This window comes from Notechis scutatus, chromosome 5 (genome assembly GCF_049901735.1).
Source record: "Notechis scutatus isolate UNSWTSFEM ecotype Mainland chromosome 5, rNotScu1.2, whole genome shotgun sequence".
Lineage (NCBI taxonomy): Eukaryota > Metazoa > Chordata > Lepidosauria > Squamata > Elapidae > Notechis > Notechis scutatus.
The window spans coordinates 8,293,637-8,319,010 of NC_142013.1; the positions used below are offsets into that span (position 1 = coordinate 8,293,637).

Consider the following 25,374-nt stretch of genomic DNA (forward strand, 5'->3'; position numbering starts at 1 on the left):
AACAATTAATCAGTGGAACAGCTTCCCTGCAGAAGTTGTAAATGCTCCAACACTGGAAGTTTTTAAGAAGAGATTGGATAACCATTTGTCTGAAGTGGTGTAGGGTTGGTTTCCTGCCTAGACAGGGAGTTGGACTAGAAGACCTCCAAGGTCCCTTCCAACTCTGTTTTTCTATTAGATACAATCAGTAAATCAATTTCATACACAGGAACAAAATAGGGAGGGAGGGAGGGAGGAAAAGATCTTGGTTACACAATGTAGTAAGATGATGTGTTATGGCAGGTTTTATCTTCAGAAAAGAGACAAGGCCAAGTTGTAAACTCTTTTACTACTAACGTATGTGTACAAGTAGTCTTTGACTTATGACCATAACTGAGCCCCAAATTTCCATTGCTAAGCAAGACAGTGGCTAAGTGGCTTTTGCCTCATTTTATGACCATTTGTGCCACGGTTGTTAAGCGAATCACTGAGGTTCTTAAGGAAATCTAGCTTCCCCATTGACTTTGCTAGTCAGAAGATCACAAAAAAGGGATATGATTCTGGGATAACTGCAACTGTCATAAATGTGAGTCAGTTGCCAAGCATCTGAACATTGGTCACATGACCATGGGATGCTGCCATGGTTGTAAGCGTGAAAAGGTCATAAGTCACTTTTTTCAGTGGCACTGTAACTTCAAACCATCACTAAACAAGTCACTGTAAGTCGAGGACTACCTGTAAATTATATTTTACTTCCAATGCCAAAATATCTCTCCTTCCAAAAATGCAGCATCTCATTTCACAGCTTAAAACTTAAAACACGGTCAAAATGTTTCATTCCAGAGGCAGAACGTTCTGGGGAATTCCAGAATGTTCCATTTTCCTCAGGGACTGGAGCGCGCTGTCATGTTTTGAAACAACCACGGACCTATTTGGTTTCTGGAAGATACTCATCTCCATCTCCATAGCCTACAAAGTGGGGGGTGGAAACCCTGAATGTTCTTGACTTCACCGGAAGTTCCATTTCTGGAAAAAAGGAACATTTTGCATATTCCTTTTGAAAACAGCTGGGTATAAAATTCAAGGGACTTGGCCTGCTTTTCTCTGCAGCCAGCTGACAAGATCGGAAGCAGCTGCTAAGATTTCTCTGAATGCCAAGGGACGACGTGGGAAAGATGTCAGCGTTTTGCAATTTGACAGCTTGCGCTCCATCATTTCTGGGGAGACAGGAGTGATTTCTTCCATGTTCCAAAGGCATACCGCATTAGCCAACCTGCAACCATGCTCCGTTCAGAATTATTTACAAATGGAGGTCTAAAATACAGGCTGTCCTCGACTTACAACAGCTCATTTAGTGACCGTTTCAAAGTTTCAACCGCACTGGGGGAAAAAGTGACTTATGACCATTTTTCACACTTACGATCTTGGTAGCTGTTGTGGTCTGCCGGCAGCCGGCAGAGATGGCAGCAGAATCGGACTGTTGGGAAGAACGTGGCCAATTCTGGGAGTCTGGGGATGACTTGGACATTGGTCCTGAGTTCGATACAGAGATGGGGCCAGGGGCCATCTGGGACTTATGTGCTGATTCCAGAGCCTCCAGAATCTGACAGCAGCAAGGCAGAAGAACCAGGGGTGCCTCTTCCCAGTGTGTGTGTGTGTGTGTGTGTGTGTGGGCGCGCGTGCGGGTGTGTGTGTGTGTGTAGAGCTTCCAGAAGGCAAGAGCAGCTAAGACAAAAGGGGAGACTCGGGAGTAAGGCTTGGAGATGATTGGCCACTCCCATAAGACATAAAGGAAGTGCAAAGGGACAGGAATCTTTGCAGGAAGCAACGTTGTTTGCTCTGCTGGGTTTGAAAGATGAAAGCTCCATGGTGAATTTGTGCTCTGTTTGAAAGACTAATTGGTACTTTAGTCGTTGGCAGCACTTCAAGTAAGATAAAGGTGTGTTCTTATCAGACTTCTCCCGAAGGACTTTGGCAGCCTTCCATGGGACTATTTATAACTGGTCGAGACTCATTACAGGCTGTGAATGACAATAATTCACAGCCGTTAAACTAAAATAAAAGGGTTTTGGATTGAATGTGTGTTTGTTGGTGTATTAGGAAGCCTTGGGTCAGAACAGTAGCATCATGCGACCAACGATCATATGTTTCTAAACTGGTTCATACTTCTGTCCGTTGCTGTTTCCCAAGATCACAGGCAGGGTGGATTCGATTTTTAAATCGAGTTGATTTAAATCATGATTTAAATCACTAGTAAAAAGGCTTGATTTAAATCAACTCGATTTAAATCATAATTTTTAAAGAGCAACTATCATCTCTGTCCTGCAGCAGCTCCTCCTCTGACCCACTGTTGACTTACCGACAGTCACCCAATATTGCAGAATATACAGCCTCATGCTACATAACTAAGTTTCATTTCATGCTGAATAAATGAAATTATTAATTTATCTTTAGATAGATTTTTACTCCAAAAGCAAATTTATCCAAAATAAATTTGATAAAAAAAAAAAAATCCGATTTAAATTTTTAAAATCCATTAAAAAAAAAAAAAAAAAAGCATCGATTTTTATCCACCCTGATCATGGGATTCCCCTTTTGCAACCTTTGGACAAGCCAAAGCACTGCAGAAAATGATTTATGACCATTTTTCACACTTATGACCAATGCAGCATCCCCATAATCACGTGATCAAAATTCAGCGACCATTTGCGGTTATATCAGGCCCCTTAAAACTACATACAACCTGGTTTGCAGAGTTGTAATAGCCGCACACATGACTGCATTTTGGATACTCAACACCCGGACTGCATTTACGGCTGTTTGTAGCACCCCACAATCGAACAACCACAACTTACAACGTTTTTGCCGGAAACCAGTGTTTATTTCCAGTTTCCGGCAAAAAAAAAAACCAGTTCTGACAAACAATGGGTTTGTTTAATGACCGCAATGTTGGTTCAACAACTACAGTTTTTGTTTAGCAACTGCTGTGTTCACTTAACCACTATCACAAAATGCTTGTTAAAATCGGGTCGGTCACATGATCTCCCACTCTTATGACCATCACTACTCACAACTATAATTGCCAGGCTCAACCATGGTTGTAAGTGAAGGACTACCTATACCGTCTTTCTACCAAAACATGATTGGTTGATTATTTTGGGGGTGTTCTATAACAGAATGAAAACACCCATCAGAAGACCTGATGCCAAATGTGTGGACTTACAGCTAGACCCCAAGAAACTCTAAGGGGACCAACTCTTTTGCTGACATTGGTCTCAATCTTCTGTTTCCTTCTGCCTTGAAACTTGCATATTTTGAACCTATAGATCTGTGATGGTGAACCTATGGCACGTGTGCCACAGGTGGCATGCAGAGCCATTTCTGACGGCATATGAGCTGCGGGCAAACTTACCTCACTGGGCATGCGCATGCCTCACAGCTGATTTTCTGCTGGTTTGAGGCCTTTTTTGGCTTCCCAGAGGCTTGAGGAAGGCTTCTGCAGGCTTTGCAGGCCAAAAACTAGGCCTGTTTCATCACTTCCTGTTTTTCCGGAAATACCGGAAGTGACTAAATGGGCCTAGTTTTCGGCCTGCAAAGCCTGCAGAAGCCTTCCTCAAGCCTCTGGGAGGCCGAAAAAGGCCTCAAACTGGCCAAAAATCAGCTGTGAGGTGCAGTGCAGGTAAGAGGGTGGCGGGGGGTGGGGCGATTGCACGCGCATGCGTAGGGGGCGAAGGGAGGCACGCATTGCTTTTTGGGTGCTGGCACACGAGTGCGAGCGCGCAAGAGCGTGCACAATTTTTGGCACAGGAGCCCAAAAAGGTTAGCTACCACTGCTATAGATATTACTGCAGAAGAAGAGGAGGAAGACATTGAAAGTCTGAAGAGAATTCGTAAATATTTAATATCAAATGCACCGTATGGGTCCACTGGTATTCGAGATGTCCACCTTGAACTTAAAAGACTTGATACTCTTTGGATGGAAGGGAAATTTGCGCTTTATCAGATTCCCAACGTATGACTTACCTACTTTTATTCAAATGGGAAGAAATTTTTAAAAAAATCCACGTTATGTACAGTGCTTTGTGCCACTGGTGGTGGTGCTTATACATTTGAAGAAGATTTTCGCACAATTGGAGACCTCCAGCTGCACAAATTGGATGAACTTGATTGTCTCGTGAAAGGCTTGTTATAGCCTTCTTCGGACCCAGCATTCAACGGTGCATCAGTCCAGCTGGCTGCTGAGTTCCAACCTATCTTAAATTTGGCTTTAAATTTGCAGGAACTCATAATATGGTCTGCTCTTTGAATATGTTTTCCGTGAAAGGATAGTCCAATTATTTTTAAGCAAAGATGGAATTACACTTAGGGGCTTCTTTGGTTCAATGCTCTTATTACAATTTCCCACCTTGCCATGCAGAAAGCACACTTTCCACTGTTTGAACGGATTTGCTCTGAGCGAGTGGAAATCATGCGCTTGACATCTGGTGCCCCCAAAATTACGTTCTGATTGCAACTTGCACAACAACTCCATGGAATGATAATAAGGTAAAGGTAAAAGGTTCCCCTCGCACACACTTGCTAGTCGTTTCCAGTTTTCAAGATGGCTGCGCAGATGGATGCTGGGGCTGGCCGCTCCTTCTTTCAGTGTATTGTGTGTATCCTTTCCTTGATTGAATGCTGTGGGGCAAGGAGCATGTATAGTCAGCAAGCCTTGTTTGAATTCTGCTGTATAGTGCAGTGTCGGTGCGGTGTCGGGGTTTTTCAGTTCAATGTGTGGAGAGTGAAGGATGTGTGTTTGTGTTTATTTTCATAGTCATAATGTGCACTGAAGATGGTGTTTGATTTCGTTGTACGAGGTGCAATGACAATAAAGTAAACTAACTAACTAACTCTAGGAAGCGGTGCTCATCTCCATTACAAGGCCAAAGAGCCAGCGCTCTCCGAAGACATCTCCGTGGTTATCTGGCCAGCATGACTAAACACCGAAGGCGCACGGAATGCTGTGACCTTCCCACCAAAGTGGTCCCTATTTTTCTACTTGCATTTTTACATGCTTTTGAACTGCTAGGTTGGCAGAAGCTGGGATAAGTAATGGGAGCTCACTCCGTTACGCAGCTCTAGGGATTCGAACAGCCGAACTGACGACCTTTCTGATCGACAAGCTCAGCATCTTAGCCACTGACCCACCACATCCCGATAATAGGACTCTATAATAGATAATGATAATAATCTATAATTATTCAATGCTTTCATCCTATATGATGCAAACACCTATGAGATACCTTCTTTAAAGGTTTTTAATGTGAGTAATAAGACAGAAGGAAAGTTATTCTTTTAAATCATTCAATCAGATAAAATACCAAAAAAAAAGAATCATTTTCTTTACAAAGAAGGTCTAATTCCTGATCAAGGGTGACCTCTGGTGGCATTTCTTATGCACATTTAACACAGTGTCGGACTTCCCTCTTGCACCCCCAATAAACTGAACCCCAATAAAGGAGAATATTTTTAGTTCAGGGTTGAAATGAGGGGTCCTTGGTGTTCTCTGAGCTGGCATGTTTTCTTGCAAATGTTTCATTAGCCTAAGTAATATCATCGGTGCTAGTCAAACTAAACCCCACATATCCAGCATGTTAAAATGTTTGGAAACACCAGTACTGAGAAAACTGGTGTCAAGTGAACTGAAGAGTCAAGCTGTTACCACGATTAAAAAAAAAAAAAAAAATACAAGAGAGCTTTCAAAATACCAAGAAATTAATACTAACTTTCAAGTGTTAAAAAAGAAAGTCCTGGTGTTTTATGAAAAAAGCAAACACTATAAAAATGAAAGAGAATGGAATGTTTCCAGATAAGGTCTGTTGAAGATACCAAGTTATTCGGGGGTTAAGGAACCACTAAACATCCCAGATCTTTAAAGGTTTGAGGAGGTCACCTTAGCTAGCTTTGGCTTCCGGCATTAGCCGTCATCTCTTTCTTTCATTTCTCCAGAAAGCCTTCAAGGAAGGTTGTGGAAGATGAGAAAGCTGCTGAATAATATATACCCTGTTACTCTTTTTTTAGAGATGTTTGTGGTTCTGAATTTGGAGGCTTTCTACAATGCACAGCCTGAGTATTGAGACTGATATTCCAGTCCCCTGTATAGGTCAGAAAATCGCAGTAGTTCTCATTCTGAAGGATAGTAGAAGAAAAGCAAAAGAAATGCCATACTGTGTTTGGAGTAGAGAATGCAGGAAAACTCAGTTCAGTTGGTTATGTATCTCAGCACATGATTACCTAAAAATCCCAGAGCTAGCTGTCTGTCTGTCTGTCTAGCTCAAGGGTCTTCAAACTTGGCAAGTTTAAGACTTGTGGACTTCAACTCCCAGAATTCCTGAGCTAACATGACTGGAAGAGGAATTCTGGGAGTTGAAGTCCACAAGTCTTAAAGCTGTCAAGTTTGAAGACCCCTGGCTAACTGCCTGCTTGCCAGCCTATCTATTTATTCTCTCTCTCAATCTATCAAACTGTCTGTCTGTCTGTCTGTCTATCTGTCTAAATATCTATTCTCTCTTTCAATCTATCAACTGTCCATCCATCCATCTATTCTTTCTTTCTTTCTTTCTTTCTTTCTTTCTTTCTTTCTTTCTTTCTTTCTTTCTTTCTTTCTTTCTTTCTTTCTTTCTTTCTTTCTTTCTTTCTTTCTTTCTATCTATCTATCTATCTATCTATCTATCTATCTATCTATCTATCTATTATCCCAGTAGTTTTCAATTTTTTCTTCACCATGGACTCTCTTTAAATATTTTTTGTGGCCACAGACCACAGCCACGGACCCCCAAGACTTAACTCAAGATTTAAATCATAACATTTCTTCATGCCTTTGAAGACCCCCCCGTGGCGACAATCGCAGGGCACCCCTCCCCAGGAGTCTGTGGACCACAGGTTGAGAACCACTGGTCTATCATCTATCATCTATCGATATACACATACATACATACGCGCACAGACCAGAAAAGAGGCAATAGCAAACCATTTCTGGGCTGTTTCCAAGAGACAACCTTGACTTGAAGAAAAATTTACCTCAGAAATTCATACGTATTTTTTCTGAAGAGCTTACTCGCAACCCAACAAACAGCCAACAATACCGTAAGTTGCTCAAGCCAATGTGAATCGGCAACAAACAAACAAACTCTGATCTATCCTTGTGTGGGCTCTATTGTGTTTTTTTATTAATGTTCTTTTTGAAATCACTTCTCTGGTGATGGGATTCCAGCTGACAGGAAGAAAAGCTGAGGTTGGGAGGTTCAACAGTATTTTTTTTCCCCAACGTTTGCAAGGTCATCAGGCTAGTTATAAGGAAAGCCATTAATACTTGCTGCTACAAAGAATAAAGACATTTTGAAGGGTTGGGGGGAGAAAAACAATCACAGGAACAATGCTTATTGTTAACTGAACACTTTGTAATACTGGAAAGCTCGTTTTAGAAAGCTGCACATAAAGAAACCAGGTTTCAACCTTTCTGCTGCAGTGCTGTTTACAATTAATTAGGAAATTAGGACTTCCCTTTTTAATGCTTATGACCATTCTGCCTTTTTTTAATGCCTCCAACACAACCCATCCCCCCAAGAATCCTAGAACCAGCTTAATATAATTACAAAATAGAGACAAACAGAGTTGGAAGGGCCCTTGGAGATCGTCTAGTCCAGCCCCCTGCTCAAACAGGACACTCTTTTGTCCCTATCCTGGACAAAAGGCTGCCCAATTTCTTCCTGAAAACCTTCAATGATGGAGCACCCACAACTTCTGAAGGCAAGCTGTTTCACTGATTAACTGTTCTCACACTTAATCAGGAAATTTCTCCTTATTTCTAGGTTGGTTCTCTCCTTGATTAGTTTCCATTCAAGGTTATTTATCCCATGTTCAAGTGCTTTGGGTCAACCCCCTCTTCTCAGTGAGAGCCCCTCAAATATTGGAAGACTGCTATCATGTTAACAGGGGTGGGATTCAAATTTCTTAACAACCAGTTCAGTGGGCGTGGCCTATTTTGTGGGTGTGGCTTGGTGGTCATGTGACTGGCTGGGCGTGGCTTGTATGTAAATATTATAAATATTTATATAAATATTGGGGTTTTTTTTATTAAAAAAAGCAACTTTTACCCAAAATCAAGCAAAGCAGGCAGGCAGATCGAGTTGCTCACAGAATCACAGATTCCCTCAGAGATCTACTATTCTGCAATCTGCTAGCTGAGTCTGCCCTGAAAAATAGATGCTTCAGTCCTAAGGAAGATTCAGCTCTGCTTTTAGATTAGCTAGAAAGCAAGAAATCCAATAATTGCCTGCTTTCTAGCTAATCTAAATCTCCTGGCACAGCAGAACAGCTGATGGGGGGGGGGGGGCAGAAGGAAAAATAGCAACTTACCAAAGGCAGGCATGTTGGATGGCACGCATGCCAGGTAAGGAGTGAGTGAGCGGAGAGGGGAGGGGCCAGCCAGTGGTGCAATTTGCCAGTTCTTCTAACTGTGCAGAATCGTAACAACCGGTTCTATAGAACCGGTCCGACCAGGTAGAATCCCACCCCTGCCATGTCACCCCGAGTCCTTTTCCATCCAACTACTAGATGAAGAGACAAACCCCATTTACCTTTTGGAAAAGGAGGATCGAATAGCTCTCAGTCTGATTTGACAATAACAAGGAATTGTTCTTTAAAACCTTTCCATTAAAAAATTATTTGCGAATTAATCTTTCCTTTTTACTGCTTTTCAGTACACTGAGCTGAGCTGCACTTGTCCCAATTTCACAGCATCCACGTGCGCCAACCTCGCTCAGAGCCAACTGAGTGAGAGTTGTGAGAAGCTCTTACAGTCCCAACACAAGTACAGGGCACCGTGTTGGAGAACGCAACCCAATTAGGAACGTTAGAAATGTGCCCTCCTTGACTCTCACAGGAAAAAGGGAAAGTTTTACAATCCCATCATCAAACGCTGCTCTCATTAGTAAAGAAAAAAGTCCACTTCAAATTCCTTTCCTTTTTCATATTTTACGGCACCTGAAACGCTGTTTCCAAAATAAACCCTCATCTCTGACCTCTCCAATTAAGACTGACCTCCACAGATAAATTCAAATAAAACATGGCTCAGCAGCCTAAAAACTTCATTGATGTGGCCCCTCTGGCACCTCCCAGCTGTGCTATTAACACTGTTAAGAAATACTTGGGGGGGAAGGCTAAAGTATTGAAGATTTTCTCTCTTTATTACATTATTCCTCCCAACACGTAGTAAAATATCTTTTCTTTTACACAGGATGGGAGTTGGAAGGGAGAGGCATCTGGTGGAAGGTGTGTAGGTTTTCAAGGTGGCTGTTGTGGCCCAACGGACCTGGCAGCAGATTCGGACAGTGAGGAGGTTGGGGAGGAACATGGGCCAGTCCTGGAGTCTGGGGAAGGCTCTGACGAGGGCTCTGTGTTGGAGGCAGAGTTGGGGCCACAGCTATCTGACAGTTATCAGCTCCTTTTGGAATCAGACATCAGTGAGGCAGAAGAACAGTTGGAGCCTGTTCCCAGTGTGTGTATGCACAGAGTTGCCAGACGAAGGGAACAGCTAAGGAACAAGGGCCGACTTGGGAGTTAAAGCCACAGGTGGACGGTGAATGGCCCCTCCTCTAGAGTATAAAAGAGGAGCAAAAGGGGAGTGTGGCTTTGCAGGAAACAATTAGTTCATTCTGGCATGCTTGCCAAGTATTGTGGCATCTGAAAGATATGGGCCTTGACCCCTCTCCAAGCCTGATAAAGGTCTGTAATTGGGAACTATCGTGAAAGAATGTTGGCCGGGACTTTGTTGGAGAGGAAATTCATTGTAAATCAAATAAAAGGGATTTATCGGGACGAGGACTCAGCTTCGTGCTGTTGGGGGAAGCCTAGGTCGGAACAGTGGCCCTGGGCATCCTTTCGGCATGATTGGGAAGGATCAGGCTGCCAAAATATCCAACACAGTCTTAGGTTGCATTAATAGAGGGATAGAATCAAGATCATGTGAAGTGTTAAATTAGTACCACTTTATAACGTTTTGGTAAGACCCCACTTGGAATATTGCATCCAGTTTGGGTTGCCATGATATAAAAAGATGTTGAGACTCTAGAAAGAGTGCAGAGAAGAGCAACAAAGATGATTACGGGACTAGAGGCTAAAACATATGATGAACGGTTGCAGGAACTGGGTATAACTACAGAAGGACTAGGCCAAAATGATACAGTTGTAGTCTTCCAGTATTTGAGGGACTGTTACAAAGAAGAGGGAATCAATCTCTTCTCCAAAGCACCTGAAAGTAGAACAAGAAAGCAATAGGTGGAAATTTATCAAAGAAAGATCCAGCCTAGAATTAAGGAAAAATTTCCTGACAGTGAGAACAATTAATCAATGGATTAATTAATCAGTGTCTGTATATTGATCTGGTCTACTTTGAAGGGCTGACACAGTTCCCCATCTCAGCCCAACAGCCTGTGCAGTGTAGTGATGAAGATGTCCAACTGGAAGCAGGAGGCCCCCAGTTCTAATCCCTCCTCAACCATGGAAGTTCCCTGGCTGACTTGGGGCCAATCACACTCTCTCTCAGCTTGACCTATCTCACAGGTTTATTGTTATGGAGAAAATGTGAGGGTGGAGTGATATATGCATCTAGATGTCTAGACAACTAGATATCTGTTTTCCAAAGCACCTCTAGGCCAGACAAGGAATGATGGATGGAAACTGAACAAAGAGAGGTTTAACCTGGAAATAAGGAGAAACTTTCTGACAGTGAGAACAATCAACCCGTGGAACAGAAGTTGCCTTCCGGAAGTTGTGGGAGCTTCATCACTGGAGGCTTTCAAGAAGAGATTGGACTGCCATTTGTCAAAAATGGTATAGGGTCTCTTGCTTGGACTAGATGACCTACAAGGTCCTTTCCAACTCTGTAAATCTGTAAATCTGTAAAATCTGAATGGATGGATGGATGGATGGATGGATGGATGGACTCCTTCCAAATTCCTTGGAAAGCCAGCACAGTGCTTAGAGCAGTGAGTTAGCACCAAAGAGACATAGGGTTTATTTAAGTGTCAGCCCCAGAAGTTAACAAGGTGCTTTTGAGCCAATTCCTCTCTTTCAGCCCATCCTATCTCCTAGGGTGGTGGTTGAGAGGGAAAAGAGGAAGAGGAAGGAGTGTATATACCACCCAAATCACATTGATAAAAGATGGCATATAAATTTAACACAGAAATGAATAAATAAGAACCTGGGTGTCTTGATAGCCTTAAATGTGTTAAATCCCATTAATCATGAAGCTCAAGATCTCAAGATATAATCTTAAATCCCATTGGCCATGAACTTCAATTTCTCAAGATATAACCTTAAATCCCATTGATCATGAACCTCAAGATCTCAAGATATCTTAAAATGCATTGGCCATGAACCTCAAGTTCTCAAGATAACCTTAAATCCCAAGGGAGGCTCATTCAATTTCATTGTACACAGGTTGTACATTGACAATAAAGATTTGATTTGATTTTGATTTGATTGGTCATGACCCTTAAGATCTCAAGATATAAACTTAAATCCTATTGGCCTTGAACCTCAAGAGCTCTGTCCTAAATGCATCTAGGGAAGAATTTGATTACCACTACTTGACCTAAACCTCACCCAAATTTACAAACAAGCACATGGAATGACAGGCACATACCTGCATACCTAGTCAAATGAATGTGAAAATGAGACATATTGCACTTTATCATCCCTCCAAACAAAGTGTTCCATTTTATATCCATTTGTATTCTTGCAATATTTGAATCAAGAAAGTGTCCCTTTCTGTTGGTGGTTTGTCCAAAACCTGGTATGGTTCTAAGCTAAGTTGGTTTTGAAAAAAGGCCTCATTTTTATTTTGACAATTGCAGTCTAGACAAATTCAGCATGATTCTCTCCTTCCTATAAAAGTTTGCTATCAAATTTGCCCAATGCAAATAGCGGTTTCCATCCTGGAAACAGATATGATGGCTTTAATGAGTCACCAATACAAAAGGTTTTTCAAAGGCCGTGGGAGCTTTCACTTCCCATCTAGATAAATTCTAGTATGATTGAAGAAAAGAAAAAATGCAGAAGCTAGCAAGTTACTCTAAAAGGATTGTGAGAGAATAATATGAAAAACAAGAAAATACTTTAGCTTAATAAAATGTAGGCTAATATGCTGAACTGGATATGAAACTGAAAAGCCTAATCTCATTATAACCCAAGTGGGATATGAAAGGTAACTGGAAGGAATGATATATTGCAACTGACTGCAAATAAATTGGGTGTTTGCACAGGATTTGGTCTTTAATTGGAAAAAAAATGTATAGGCATTGATCATGAGGCCAGGGTACTTTAATGGTTAGGCAATGCTGCTTGTCAACGTGCAATGGAAAACAATAAAACAGCTTCCACATTAATGGTGGTGCACAACAAGATTCTTGCAGGTATTTTAAATTAAAAAGAAAACAAAAACAAATAAACTTAAAACTCAAAAGCAAACTTGATGCACTCCTGGGTCTTTTTCTGCTATCAGTTTTCAGTGTTACTATGTTTAACAGGGTTAAACGTGTTGTGGGAACAGAGTTAATGTACAGGGCCCCTTGTGTCCCGGCGGAGTCGCCATAAATGTTGCAGGAGATCCTGTTTCCAAATCAGGACACAAGACCACGAAAGGTTGGAGAATACAGGTTTTTATTTGTGCACAAAGGTTCAGAGCATTAGCATGGCAAATTCTGAACCCCTGGCTCTTCCTGAGGCGTCACTTTTATACATTTCATAACCTCAGCCTAGCCCGGGGCATTTCTTATGTTAAGCTATACCAAAAAGGAGAAGTACATATCTGTTATTTTCCAGACCCATTCTTATTCACTGAAACATGCTTATTTCCAGTTCCTTAGTTCAGCAATTTCGTGGTTTTGCACAATATGTCTATAAGAAGCAAGGTAAGGGGTCAGAGGACTTCTGGTAAATGCATATTTTGTTTTTGACCTTCCAAGCTGCTTCAGTACAAACCCAAAGATTGCATGTAAGGCAATGAAAAGAAGATAGACCTGTTGTGCAAATGTAGCTAATCTGGAAAACACTTGAGTCAAGACAGGCTAATGGGATTCATTTTAAAGCAGCTTCCACATTAATGGTGATGAAAAACAAGATTCTTGCAGGTAGCTGTATCTGGGTCTTGGAGAACTATGATCGGTGTAGCTACACAATGTAAGAATGTTTCCCAATGAGAAGCAACCACAAGATGTCACTCTACACCACCTTTATTTACTGTCCAAGAAAGCATTCAGATCTAATATGCAAGTGTAAGAAGTTATAAATAAAACTACTGAGTTACTAAAAAGCACTATGTCACAGAAAACATATCAAGAACATGCCTGCACGCTGGACACAGCACAGGGCAGCCTTCTTCTTGCAAACCAGCTTTCCTGGGGCTGAAACTCCCACAAACTCTAGGGCAGTGGTCCCCAACCTTTTTTGTACCAGGGACCAGTTTCACGCAGAAACACTTTTTCAAGGAAGGGTGGGGGGAGGAAGGAGTCCGAGTTTGGTGGTTTGCTTGCAAACGTTTCATTACCTGACTAGGTAACATCTGATGTTGTTACCTAGTTGGGTAATAAAACGTCTGCCAGCAAACCACCAAGTTCAGGGAGCGCCAATGCCTCCTCATTGCAACCCTGAGCGACAGATATTCTCTTCTATTGGGACATTTAAAACGGAGGGTTTCAGCTGCAGATTCAGGAACTGCGCCGGGCTGAGGAGCACCTTCAAAACTGAGCGCTGGGCGGCGGCGGCCCACAGCTGTCTCCGCGGCTCAGGACAAGTCCCTGCAGGACGGCTGAGAAGCCCCGCCTCTCGGCCCTGCCTCCCTCAGCCTCATTCCTCAGATGTCTGCCTCGTTCCTCTCTCAGTCGCTCTCTCGCTCCTCCACTAGCCCAGGAAGAAACTGCTTCAAAGAAGCCGGCAGGGTGGCTTTTCCTGTGGGCGCAGCTCCTCCGAGCGCCCGTTCACCCCCACCCGCCGCCAGCAGTTCAATCCAGTGCTCCATTCTGCCTGCCTGCCTGCCTTCGTTTCTGGTTGTTTGGAACAGCTTCGGCTGAGAAAAAGAGGCGAATAGTTATTATTCTCAGCCGAAGCTGCTCCGAAACAACCAGAAACGAAGGCAGGCAGGCAGGCAGAACGGAGCACTGGATTGAACCTGGATTGATTGGCGGCGGGGTGGGGGTGAACGGGCGCTCGGGAGCTGCGCCGACAGGAAAAGCCACCCTGCCGGCTTCTTTGAAGCAGTTTCTTCCTGGGCTGGTGGAGGAGCGAGAGAACGACTGAGAGAAGAACGAGGCGGGAGGAAACCGAAGCCACTGAGCCGGAGAGCAGGACAGGCTTTGGTTGCTTCCACCCTCCCCTTCTTTCATTTGTGTCCTTGATCCCTGATCCCAGCAGCATTCACCGAAGGCGAAGAAAGCCGCCATTTTTATTTTATTTTTTATTTTTATTTTCTTTGCGGCCCGGTGCAAAGTGATCCACGGACCGGTACCGGTCTGCAGCCCGGTGGTTGGGCACCCCTGCTCTAGGGCATATGCTGGCGTGACTAATCTGGAAAGCCTAAATTTACTTGTCCAAAAGGTGCTTTTTCAAGAGGCAACTGGACTTCCTCGTTTTTCTTTGAAGACGTTTCATCTCTCATCCAAGAAGCTTCTTCAGCTCTGACTGGAGGGTGGGGAATGATTCCGTCCCACCATCCAGTCAGAGCTGAAGAAGCTTCTTGGATGAGAAGTGAAACGTCTTCAAAGAAAAGCAAGAAAGTCCAGTGGCCTCTTGAAAAAGCATCTTTGAGACAACTATGACCTGGATGACTGAGAATCTCCATAGACCTAAATTTATTTATTTACTTATTTTAGTTGTTTAAATTCCGCTTTTATTGTTATAGATAACTCAAGGCTGTGAACATATCTAATATTCCTTCCTTCTCCTATCTTCCACACAACAACAGCCCTGTGAGGTGAGTTGGGCTGAGAGAAGATGATTGGCCCAAAGTCACCTGGCCAGCTGACATGCCTGAGGCAGGACTAGAACTCACAGTCTCCTGGTGATTAGCCCAAATCCATGCAGCCAGCTTTCATGCCTGAGGTGAGACTAGAACTCACAGTCTCCTGGTAATTGGATCAAAGTCACTCTACCGGCTTTCATGCCTGAAGTGGCACTAGAACTCACAATCTATTAGTTTCTAATCTGGTGCAAAGTTCAGCTAGGTGCTTTGAGATGTCAGGCAATTTTCTTGGCAAGTTTAAGACTTGTGGACTTCAACTCCCAGAATTCCTGAGCTAACATGACTGGAGGAGGAATTCTGGGAGTTGGTCCACAAGTCTTAAAGCTGTCAAGTTTGAAGACCCCTGCCTTAAATATTTAAATGAAATATAGCAGTATGCAAAAATAGTGTGCCCTTGATGATTCCAACCCTGAAACAGACCATAACAAACATGGAACAAGATATTTTAGGTGGCCCAAGAATGGTTTGAAACAAACCTATTTTGAATCTTCCTAGGACAGAGCATTTCCAGAGTTCCTAACTCATTCTGAGATTGGGACCTTCTCAGATGGAAGATTGCACATGCACCCAATGAAGCCAACTGTTTAAAAAACAGTCTTGCGTGCAGTTCTTTGGCAATGTGTAAATTGTGTATCAGAGCACAAAAACTACAAGGAGGCAGGATTTAAAACCCAGAGATAAAACCATTTAGGCTAAAATCTGCAACGGCAACAACAGAATTTTAAAGGTAAGAGGTAGGAGATGCAAGCACATTAACTTGGCAAATCGACCTGAAACGGTCTCAAACAGATGTCAGAAACATGATTATTAAAAAGCAGACATTATGTAACCAAACCTGATTATTGATTATGCAACAGCATTATCTCGCAGCCTGGAATACGCTCAGACCACTACTTTAGAAAAAAAAAAACCAGCGGTTCTAAGCCATTAAATTGCAAAACAATTTTATAATGAGAGATTATGTGCTTTCCCATTTCAATCTCTTTAGCAGTATTTAAAAAAAAAAAGCACCATGGTAAAGAACAAACCTCATTCCAAGTCAGGAAGAAGAATAAATATGTGTATTTTCATCTCAAACAACACATTTTTTTCCTTGTTTGTTGATTCAGTAGGTAAATTCTTTCATCCTAAAAGCTGGTTTGGGGAATCACTCTTAAGCCAAAGGACACATAAATCTGTTCATCATTCGTGCAACTCATATACTTGAATCATTATAAAATCAGAAAACTATATTTTACCATTTTAAAAAACATGGGTTGCAGTTAAAGAGGAACCAGGATATTAAGCCATCATCTATGAATGAATTAATATTCCTGATTCCAAGATATTATAGTTAGGAGATGCTAATCGTTATAGTTTCCCCATTTTCAAGGAAAAAAAATTTCAAGGAAAAAAACCCCCAAAAGTCCAGTTCCCTTTTCAAAAAGCACCTTTGGGACTAGGAAACCTTTTGTTCCTCTGTTCTCCAATGGCCGAAAAATATTTGTCCTCCTACATAATGGTTCCTTTACAGAACTGGTGGCTTTTTCTCATAAAGCAACAGGGGAATTTTCTCCTAAAGTAAATAGCATGAAAAAGGACTTGCCTTTCATGGGGTTATCATTCGTAATTATTCTAATCGATAACCAATAACTAATATTCATTCAGTATTCCCAGATCTCAGAAAGTGTTCTGGAAAAGCCATCTAGGACAACATCCAAATAAATGAAGCATAACAGTATGACAAAGTAGCATTAATTCACATACCTAGCAAGGCCTGGAACAAACTGCTTTTAAAGATGCCCATCACTTTCTTAATGGCTTTTTTCAGTTGTTGCTCCTCTGGCCTTTTTAACTTCTTACAATAATCTTCCAGAAGTGCTAAAGCTCGATCAGTGTCTGAAGAAAACAATAATAGAACAATAATTAGCTGAACCGTAAATATTTTTTTAAAAAAATAGCAAAACAGAAGGATGCATTTGCCATACAAAGATTACTAATTACTACGAAGCTTGATTTTGCTCAGTTCTAAAGCAAAGAGGCACAGATTAACGGTAATGTTTAAAAATGGTCATATACATCTGTTTCCCTTTGCCTTCCTCACCACTTGTGTTAAGCATTTTAGACAAATATCCCAGGGCAGATGTTGCCTTGTTTATAGCTGATCTCATAAACTACTTTGGAGGTTTATTTGTTACTTAGATGATAAACAAAATGAAAAAATAAGTGTTTTAAATCATTTCTTTAAAACTAAGGCAGCTGTATTGCACACAGAATTGCAACATTCCAATTCAGGGGCATCTGTGGAGAGAATATTTTTTTAAAAAAGTCAAAATAGCAGCTGTAAATAAAATCATGCCTCTTTTTTTAACCTATAGCTCCTATTGACACATTATTTACATTATTTATTTACATTATTGTGCACATGACTGAGCTCTAAAAAACTATAATTGATACATTCTTGTGTCTTTTCTATTGGTCAAACAAAAGAACATTGAGACAGAAGTAGGCTAGTTGGCTGTTTATTTTACTGAAAATTCTAGAAGAACTAGTAATGGAGAAATAACAGTAAATCACAGGCAAACTTAAATGCAGATAGTCCTCAACTTACAACAACAGTTAACACAGTGGCCAAAGTTACAACAGTACTGAAAAAAAGTGACTTATGACCATTTTCATATTTATGACTGTTGTAGCATCCCCATCGAAATTCAAATGCTTGGTAATTGACTCATATTTATGACAGTTGCAATGTCATGTGATCCCCTTTTCGACCTTCTGACAAGGTCCCCAATGGCACCTTCTTTCATATGTGGTGGTTATGTCCCGAAACGAGAAGATATTGGGTAAAAATAAGAAATTGGCTACAAGAAATAACAGAACACCAAATTGAACTGAAAACGGAAACTATTCCTTTTAGTCAGATAATCAGTAGGAGTCCCTTTATTAGCTCCAACTTTGCCCCCAATGTCCTGGTTACCTTCTGGCTGGAGAAAAACTCTCCCAGGAACAGGCTTGGGCTACAGAGAATCAAATGCAAAACGTGGTCAACAAAAACTGTAACTATAAGTCCAATCAAGGCAAAAATGAAGTAATTAGTTTGGCAGGGCAGGAGCAAGAATTCCAGATGTGAAGGTACGGCAATAACTCAACACGGTTGGGAAGATGCCAGGAACACAGATAACTAAAGTCAACACAAGATAAACTCGCATTTGCTCCCAGCAGCTGCCGCACTCAGCATGCATCTCTTTTAAGCTCTCTTCCCAGCTGTGGCTAATGAAGGGAATCAGGGCTCTTTCCTCCCCGGTAAGCCATGCAACCCATGTTGCTCTCTTCTCCGTTCCTCCCTGCATGCCCTAGGATGAAGAGAGGGTGGGCCTGGGTCTTCCTCTGAATTCTCTCTCCCTTGTTCTACCTTCCCCTGCTCTGCCCAGCCAGACTTTGCCCTTCCCCAGTTTCCTCCACAGCCAATGGAGCCACACTCCCACTCCGTCAGCTGTTCAACTTCCTCCTCGGATTCAGACTCTGGCAGGGGCATGACATCTATCTTCCATATAAGAATACAGCAAGTCCTCAATCTTCAACATTTTGGCCTGGAACTTCTGTCTCTAAGTGAGGTGGTTATTAAGTACGATGTCCAATGTTATGACCTTTGTTGCCATAGTCATTAAGCTACAGTTAGGTGAATCACATGGTCATTAGGTAAATCCAGCTTTCCCCATTGACCCAGCTTGTCAGAACACCTCAGTGATGATCATGTGACCCCCAGGACACTCTAACTTAAGTGTGAACAACGATCATAAGTCACCATTATAACTTCAAACCGTCACTAAAGAAAGTTGTAAGTCGAGAACTACCTGTAACCCAATTGGAAAGTGACCAGGCAATAGAATGGAATGGAATGGAATGGAATGGAATGGAATGGAATGGAATGGAATGGAATGGAATAGAATAGAATAGAATAGAATAGAATAGAATAGAATAGAATAGAATAGAATGGAATGGAATGGAATGGAATGGAATGGAATGGAATGGAATGGAATGGAATGGAATAGAATAGAATAGAATAGAATAACAGAGTTGGAAGGGACCGTGGAGGTCTTCTAATCCAACCCCCTGCCTAGGCAGGAAATCCTACGCTACTTCAGACAAATGGTTATCCAACATCTTTTTTAAAACTTCCAGTGTTGGAGCATTCACAACTTCTGGAGGCAAGTTGTTCCACTGATTAATTGTTCGAAACTGCCAGGAAATTTCTCCTTATTTCTAGGTTGAATCTCTCCTTGATTAATTTCCATCCATCGCTTCTTGTCCTGCCCTCAGGTGCTTTGGATAACAGCTTGACTCCTTCTTCTTTGTGGCAGCCCCTGAGATATTGGAAGACTGCTATCATGTCTCCCCTAGTCCTTCTTTTCATCAAACTAGACATACCCAGTTCCAGCAACCGTTCTTTATATGTTTTTGCCTCCAGTCCCCTAATCATCTTTGCTGCTCTTCTCTTCTTTCTAGAATCTCAACATCTTTTTTACATCGTGGTGACCAAAACTGGATGCAGTATTCCAAGTGTGGCCTTACCAAGGCATTATAAAGCAGTATTAACACTTCACGTGATCTTGATTCTATCCCTCTGTTTATGCAGCCTAGAACTGTGTTGGCTTTTTTGGCAGCTGCTGCACACGGCTGGCTCATATTTAAATGGTTGTCCACTGGGACTCCAAGATCCCTTTCACAGTTGCTACTATTAAGTAGTATGGTGAGAATGACCAATGGTGAAAAAACCACCCAGTCTGGCTCTCTCTGATTGATGAATAAAGGTGACAAGTCTTCCTCAGCTCTTTGTAAGGACACATCCAGCTACAACTAGGTCTATGTTTTAACAATGCATTTATTTGTAATAAACTGGGCATCTGTTCCTTTCTGCCTGACTAAGCATTCTCCATATGCCAGTTGGGAGCAAGCCAAACTCAAACCTCCCCCAAAAAACCACGGTTAAATCACAGCCGAAGGCCACGAACGACTGGGGTACCAAACAGACACATACAGAGACATACTAAATACGCTTAGACCTACATGGTATTTCTTTTCAAAAATAGTAAAATAATAATTGGAAGCTGGCATGCTGCCAAACATTAATCTTTTGGGTGTTCTTAATTTTTTTTCTAAGAAAGTAAGATCACCGTTGAAAATTCACCTATCTGGAAGTTTCCCAGGTTGGAAAAAAATGTGGCAACCGACTCTATGCTGCCAATTTACAAATCCCAGCCTTGCTCACTACGCTGGTTGGGGCCACTGGAAATTCTAGGGCTGGAATACAGGTTACAACTTACGACCACACATTTATGTTGTTCAGGGAGAAATTTGTTAAGTGAGTTTTGCCCCATTTTACGGCTTTTCTCTCCACCTTTGTTGAGTGAATCAGTGAAGTTGTTAAATTAGTAACACGGTTGTTAAGTGAATCTAGTTTTCCCCATTGACTTTGCTTGTCAGAAGGTCGCAAAAGGGGATTGCGTGACTACGGGACACTGCAACCGTCGTAAATGCGAGTCGGTTGTCAAGCAACCCCAATGTAAATCACGTGACCATGGGGATGCTGCAACAGTCGTAAGTGTGAAAAATGTTCGTAAGTCGGGTTTTTTCAGTGTCGTTGTGACTTCGAATGGTCACTAAGTGAACCGTTGTAAGTCAAGGACTATCTGTAGCTGAAAACAGCACCAGAAGGCAATACATGGAAACTAATCCAGGAGAGAACTAACCTAGCATTAAGGAGAAAGTTCTTGGAACATTTAGTAAGTGGAAAGGCTTGCCTTCAGAAGTTATGGGTGCTCCATCCTTGCAGGTTTTGAAGAAGAGACTGGACAGCCACGTGTCTGAAATGGAATTGTTCTGACCCAAACCCTTTTCCAATAAAACAAACAATAACCAAAGGAAACAGAAACCTTTTAATGAGTCTTACGAATCCCCAGTTAAAAGGCTGCTGCAAACTAATTAACTTTGATAAGCACAAACCTCTCCAAAACTGTGTGAGACTGCCAAGAATCACAGATAAGAAATATTTCACAACGTAAGAGTCTTCAAAGACCAACTTAAGATACTGTAATGTCCACGAGGCTGAGTTTCAAAACATCTTTGCTTCCTGCAAAGAACATTCGCTTCACAGCTGGCCTTTATCTTATTGAAGGAGGGGCCATTACCTTGCAGCCTTACTCCCGAGTCGCCCTTGCTGTTGCAGCTGCTCTTTCCTACGAGCAGCCCTGCGTGCTCATAGGAAAGCACAGGCTCCTCGAGAATCTCCTCATCGCTGCTGCCAGCCCCCACAATCTCTGAAGGCAGCAGTCCACTCCCTAATGGTCCTGGCCCCTCATCTGAGTCCTCGCTCTCCTCAGCCATCCGCAGCTGCTGCCAGCTAACCACAACAGGTATAGGGGATTTCCTGCCTGAGCAGGGTGTTGGACTAGAAGACCTCCAAGGTCCCTTCCAACTCTACTATTCTGTAATCCAGAGATTGCCCATGCCTACCGCACAAAATATTCCAATATTCACATTATAAGGATAGAAGATATTTTTCTTTGGGCTTGCCTGCTGCCCCATATACAAAGACACGTGCAGATACTTCAAGTCTGCATTGATGGAAGAAAAGAAACAAGGCCGTAATCTGTTCCCTCCAGGAACCAGACCTATCAATTAGTGGTAGTCGCTCTGGTTAATTCCAGATGACGGAGAAAAATCTATAACTGATTTTAGTCCAAGGAGAACATTCAAGGCTTGGAAAGCATGTTGACAACATGTGTACTAAATGGCTCCTATGTCTGTAGGAAGTCATAAACATCCTTTCTCACTAAGCAATCTAGCTAAAACCTTCTACACCAACCCATCCCCAGTTTACTTTTTGCCTTTTTTTTTTTAAAGAGAGCATGGCTGAATTTATAAAATAAACTCAAATTCCCAAACTGGGCTGCAGCTGCTACCTGCTGGTTTTATTTTCTAGGGGGTGTTTGTGTGGGATTCTTCGGGGCCTGGATGCTTTCTGAGAAATCAAAAGAAGGCGAGAGAAGTTGGCCCAAAGATTTTCTGAAACCATCAACCTTCTAACAAAGCTCTTTCTGCCCTGCCCATTAGCTACAGTACATTGGTTCACCGTGGAAGGGAAAGCCATAGAAAACCAGAGAGTGAAAAGCTGCAAGCTAAGAAAAAATAAATAAATCAGGTTGGCCTTCTAAAAAGTACTCATTATAGCTCCATTCCTCGTTATAGACTTTTGTTGCGCCTGTTAGTTTAAATTGCAGATAGTTCTCGGAGATGGCAGTAGGTTTAGTGATCCAATATAAAGGTGCAATTTTGATGCAATAAGTAGCTGGACTTAATGGGCATCTAAGATAAAGGCACCAGATTTGATTACTGATGACTAGAGGGACACGCTTTTAATATAACATTGTCCAATTCCTGGCATTAAAAGAATACTTTTTTTTAAACCATTTTGCTATGAAATGTAAGCATTCTGTACAGGTAGCCCTCAACTTACAACAGTTTAGAGACTGTTCAGTTACAATGGCACTGAAAAAAGGGTTTAATGAGCGTTTTTTGCACTTAATGACCCCATGTAGCATCCCCATGTGATCAAAATAAAAATGCTTGGCAACTGACTCATATTTACGACGGTGGCAGTGTCCCAGGGTCATGTGGTCACCTTTTGAGACCTTCTGCCAAGCAAAGTCAATGGGGAAGCCTGATTCACTTAACAATCGTGTTATTAACTTAACAATTGCAGTAATTCACTTCACAGCTGCGGGAAGAAAGGTTGTAAAATGGGGCAAAATTCACTTAACAAATGTTTCACTTATCGGCAAAAATTCTGGGCTCAATTGTGGTCCAAGGATTACCAGTATATTATCCTTGTTGTCCTTCAATGTTATTTTTCTCCAGAAGATAGTGACTTATAGTACTGGTCCTAGATTTTCTTGAAACCAATTTTAGTCTGAATACTTGTTGAAAGACAGTTTTTAGATCTAATGCTAGTTTCTCAGGCTGCTGTGTAACAAATATTATTGAAGCTTCCTGCTTAAAGCATCTTCTCAATTCAATCCATTGCTCTTTAGTGCTTCTTTTTAAGCCTTCCTTGAGTATAATACTACCCACTAAAATGGACCGGGTATGATTTTCTAGCTGATCCTCATGTTGAATATTTAATGCACAGTATCTCTTAAGTTATCCAAAACATGAGTTTTTTTTTATTTTAGTAAGACAAAGCTGTCATTCTTCAGTCAGGCTGGATGTTGTTTAAATCTTAATATTCCCCCCAATATAAACACACCCAGATATTGTACCAATAAGATCCACACCCTTGCTCCCAACCTATAGCATTTTCATCTTAAAATGCCTCAAACTCCCAAAATTGAGCCACACATTTGTTCCATGTGCAAGTAAAGCTGTAATTAACATCATTAACTACATAGATTATATAAAATCTATGTAGTTAATGTAAATTGTAAAAATCTACGTAGAATATAAACATAATCGTAGACTATGTTTATATTCTATGTAGATTTTTACATTTTACATTAAAGCTAGTCTTAGCTTGGTCAAACCAAAACTGGGAAAAATAATTTATGACTAGTTGTATACCCGTGCTTCGCTAGGAAACTATGTGATACACACACACACACACACACACACACACACACACACATAATAGAAGATAGAAGATAATAGAAGATTATTGGTCAGTTTTGGCCTGACCAAGCTAAACTAGCTTTAAAAGGGTAAGGATCACTTGCTTGCTGAAGCAAAGAAATGACTACATGTGTGTGTGTGTGTGTGTGTGTGTGTGTGTGTGTGTGTGTGTAGGTCTAGGTGCGTTCGGGTCTTTTCCCATGTAAGATTAAGAGTATCTTGCTCGACCTACATACCTATACCTGTGAAAATCTACGAAAACATACACACACACACACACACACACACACACACACATATATAATAGAAGATAGAAGATAATAGAAGATTATTGGCCAGTTTTGGCCTGACCAAGCTAAACTAGCTTTAAAAGGGTAAGGATCACTTGCTTGCTGAAGCAAAGAAATGACTTCTTGCAATTCATCCCATTAGGTATAAGAGTCCCGTGGTGGTTCAAACAAAAAAAAAACCCAGAATAAGCCCATTTCTTTGCTTTGCAAAAAGGATTGTTCCTATGCATTAAGTTTTGAGGCAGGATGTTTGCAGAAAGACAAAAAAAATCTGCAATGCTTACACCTGCAAGAAAGACCAGATGTGACTGGCTCGATGCAGGGGTCCCATCTGCTCATGCTGAGTTTTTGCTGAAGCTGGCTTAATTTTCTTCAGGATAAGAAAACAAAAAAACCCCATGCAATGTTTCTTGCACGTGCAAGGGTCAGGGCTGCCCCTTACTGTGAGCCAATCTTAATATGATTCAGTTAGGGAGGAGGAGATGCACCTTAAATAGAATTGAGGTGAACTCAAAGGTGCCTTTTTCTTCAAAAATGCAACTGGACTGTTTGTTGGTTTTTTTCCCTTTGAGCAAGAAGACGTTTTTGCTTCTCGTCGAAGAAGCTTCTTCAGTTCTGACCGAATGATGGAGAATGGAAGGATTTATATTCTTTGCAGTCACCTGTCGTTAGTACTCTCTCTGAGAGTCATTGAGGCCCCTTGGAGGTTTATCTGTGCCCCTGGGGTCATCTAAGTAGTGCATATGGGTAGCGTTGTATCCCTCCTCCTCTGTCAAGAGAGCACTGTTCAATCTTAATGTAGATGGCCTCTTTGACCCTTCTTTCAAGCCAGCAGTCCACATTCTCAACAAATGGAGAGAGATACGACACCACCTATCTTCTGTTTACAACACAGTCCTTTCAGCAGTTCCAAGAAGGCTCCATACCTATTTGCACTATTCAGGTGACCCTGAGGACACAAGATAAACTTCCAAGGGGACTCAATGACTCTCAGAATGAGTGCTAAATGACCAGATGACTGCAAGGAACATAAATCCTTCCATCCTCCACCATTCAGTCAGAACTGAAGATTCTTGGATGAGAAGCAAAACGTCTTCTTCAAGGGAAAAACAGTCCAGTTGTCTTTTGAAGAAAAAAGCACCGTTGAGACAACTATGACCTGGATGACTGAGAATCACCACAGATGAATGAGATGGACATTTTCAGGACTCAAAATAAGAAGACCAGCTTGTACAAAGTGTGAAATGCTTACAACCTGACCAAGTATGAATCTTGAATTAAAAGATCCCACATGTTCAGTAGCTGACAACTATCTGTTATAGCAACCATTCCTGAAATACAATAAAAATATAATTTCTACCTTTGTTCATTCTAGTTTCTGAAGAGTCTACGGTCAAGTTC

The 25,374-nt window shown here is 41.6% G+C and overlaps 1 protein-coding gene across 13 annotated transcripts in view; it reads right to left on the reverse strand.

Annotated features, from left to right (window-relative positions):
- The window catches only part of DLG2 (discs large MAGUK scaffold protein 2), a 1,023,659-nt gene that overhangs the window by 989,666 nt on the left and 8,619 nt on the right, over window positions 1–25,374 (reverse strand). For all 13 annotated transcript variants that reach the window (XR_015749696.1, XM_087966067.1, XM_087966065.1 and 10 more), the window contains exon 3: window positions 16,784–16,915. Coding sequence is in view for 12 of the 13 variants with exons in the window: in XM_087966067.1 (XP_087822193.1) it covers window positions 16,784–16,915 (132 nt within the window). In the remaining variant the exon portion in view is untranslated. The remainder of the gene's footprint in view (window positions 1–16,783; window positions 16,916–25,374) is intronic.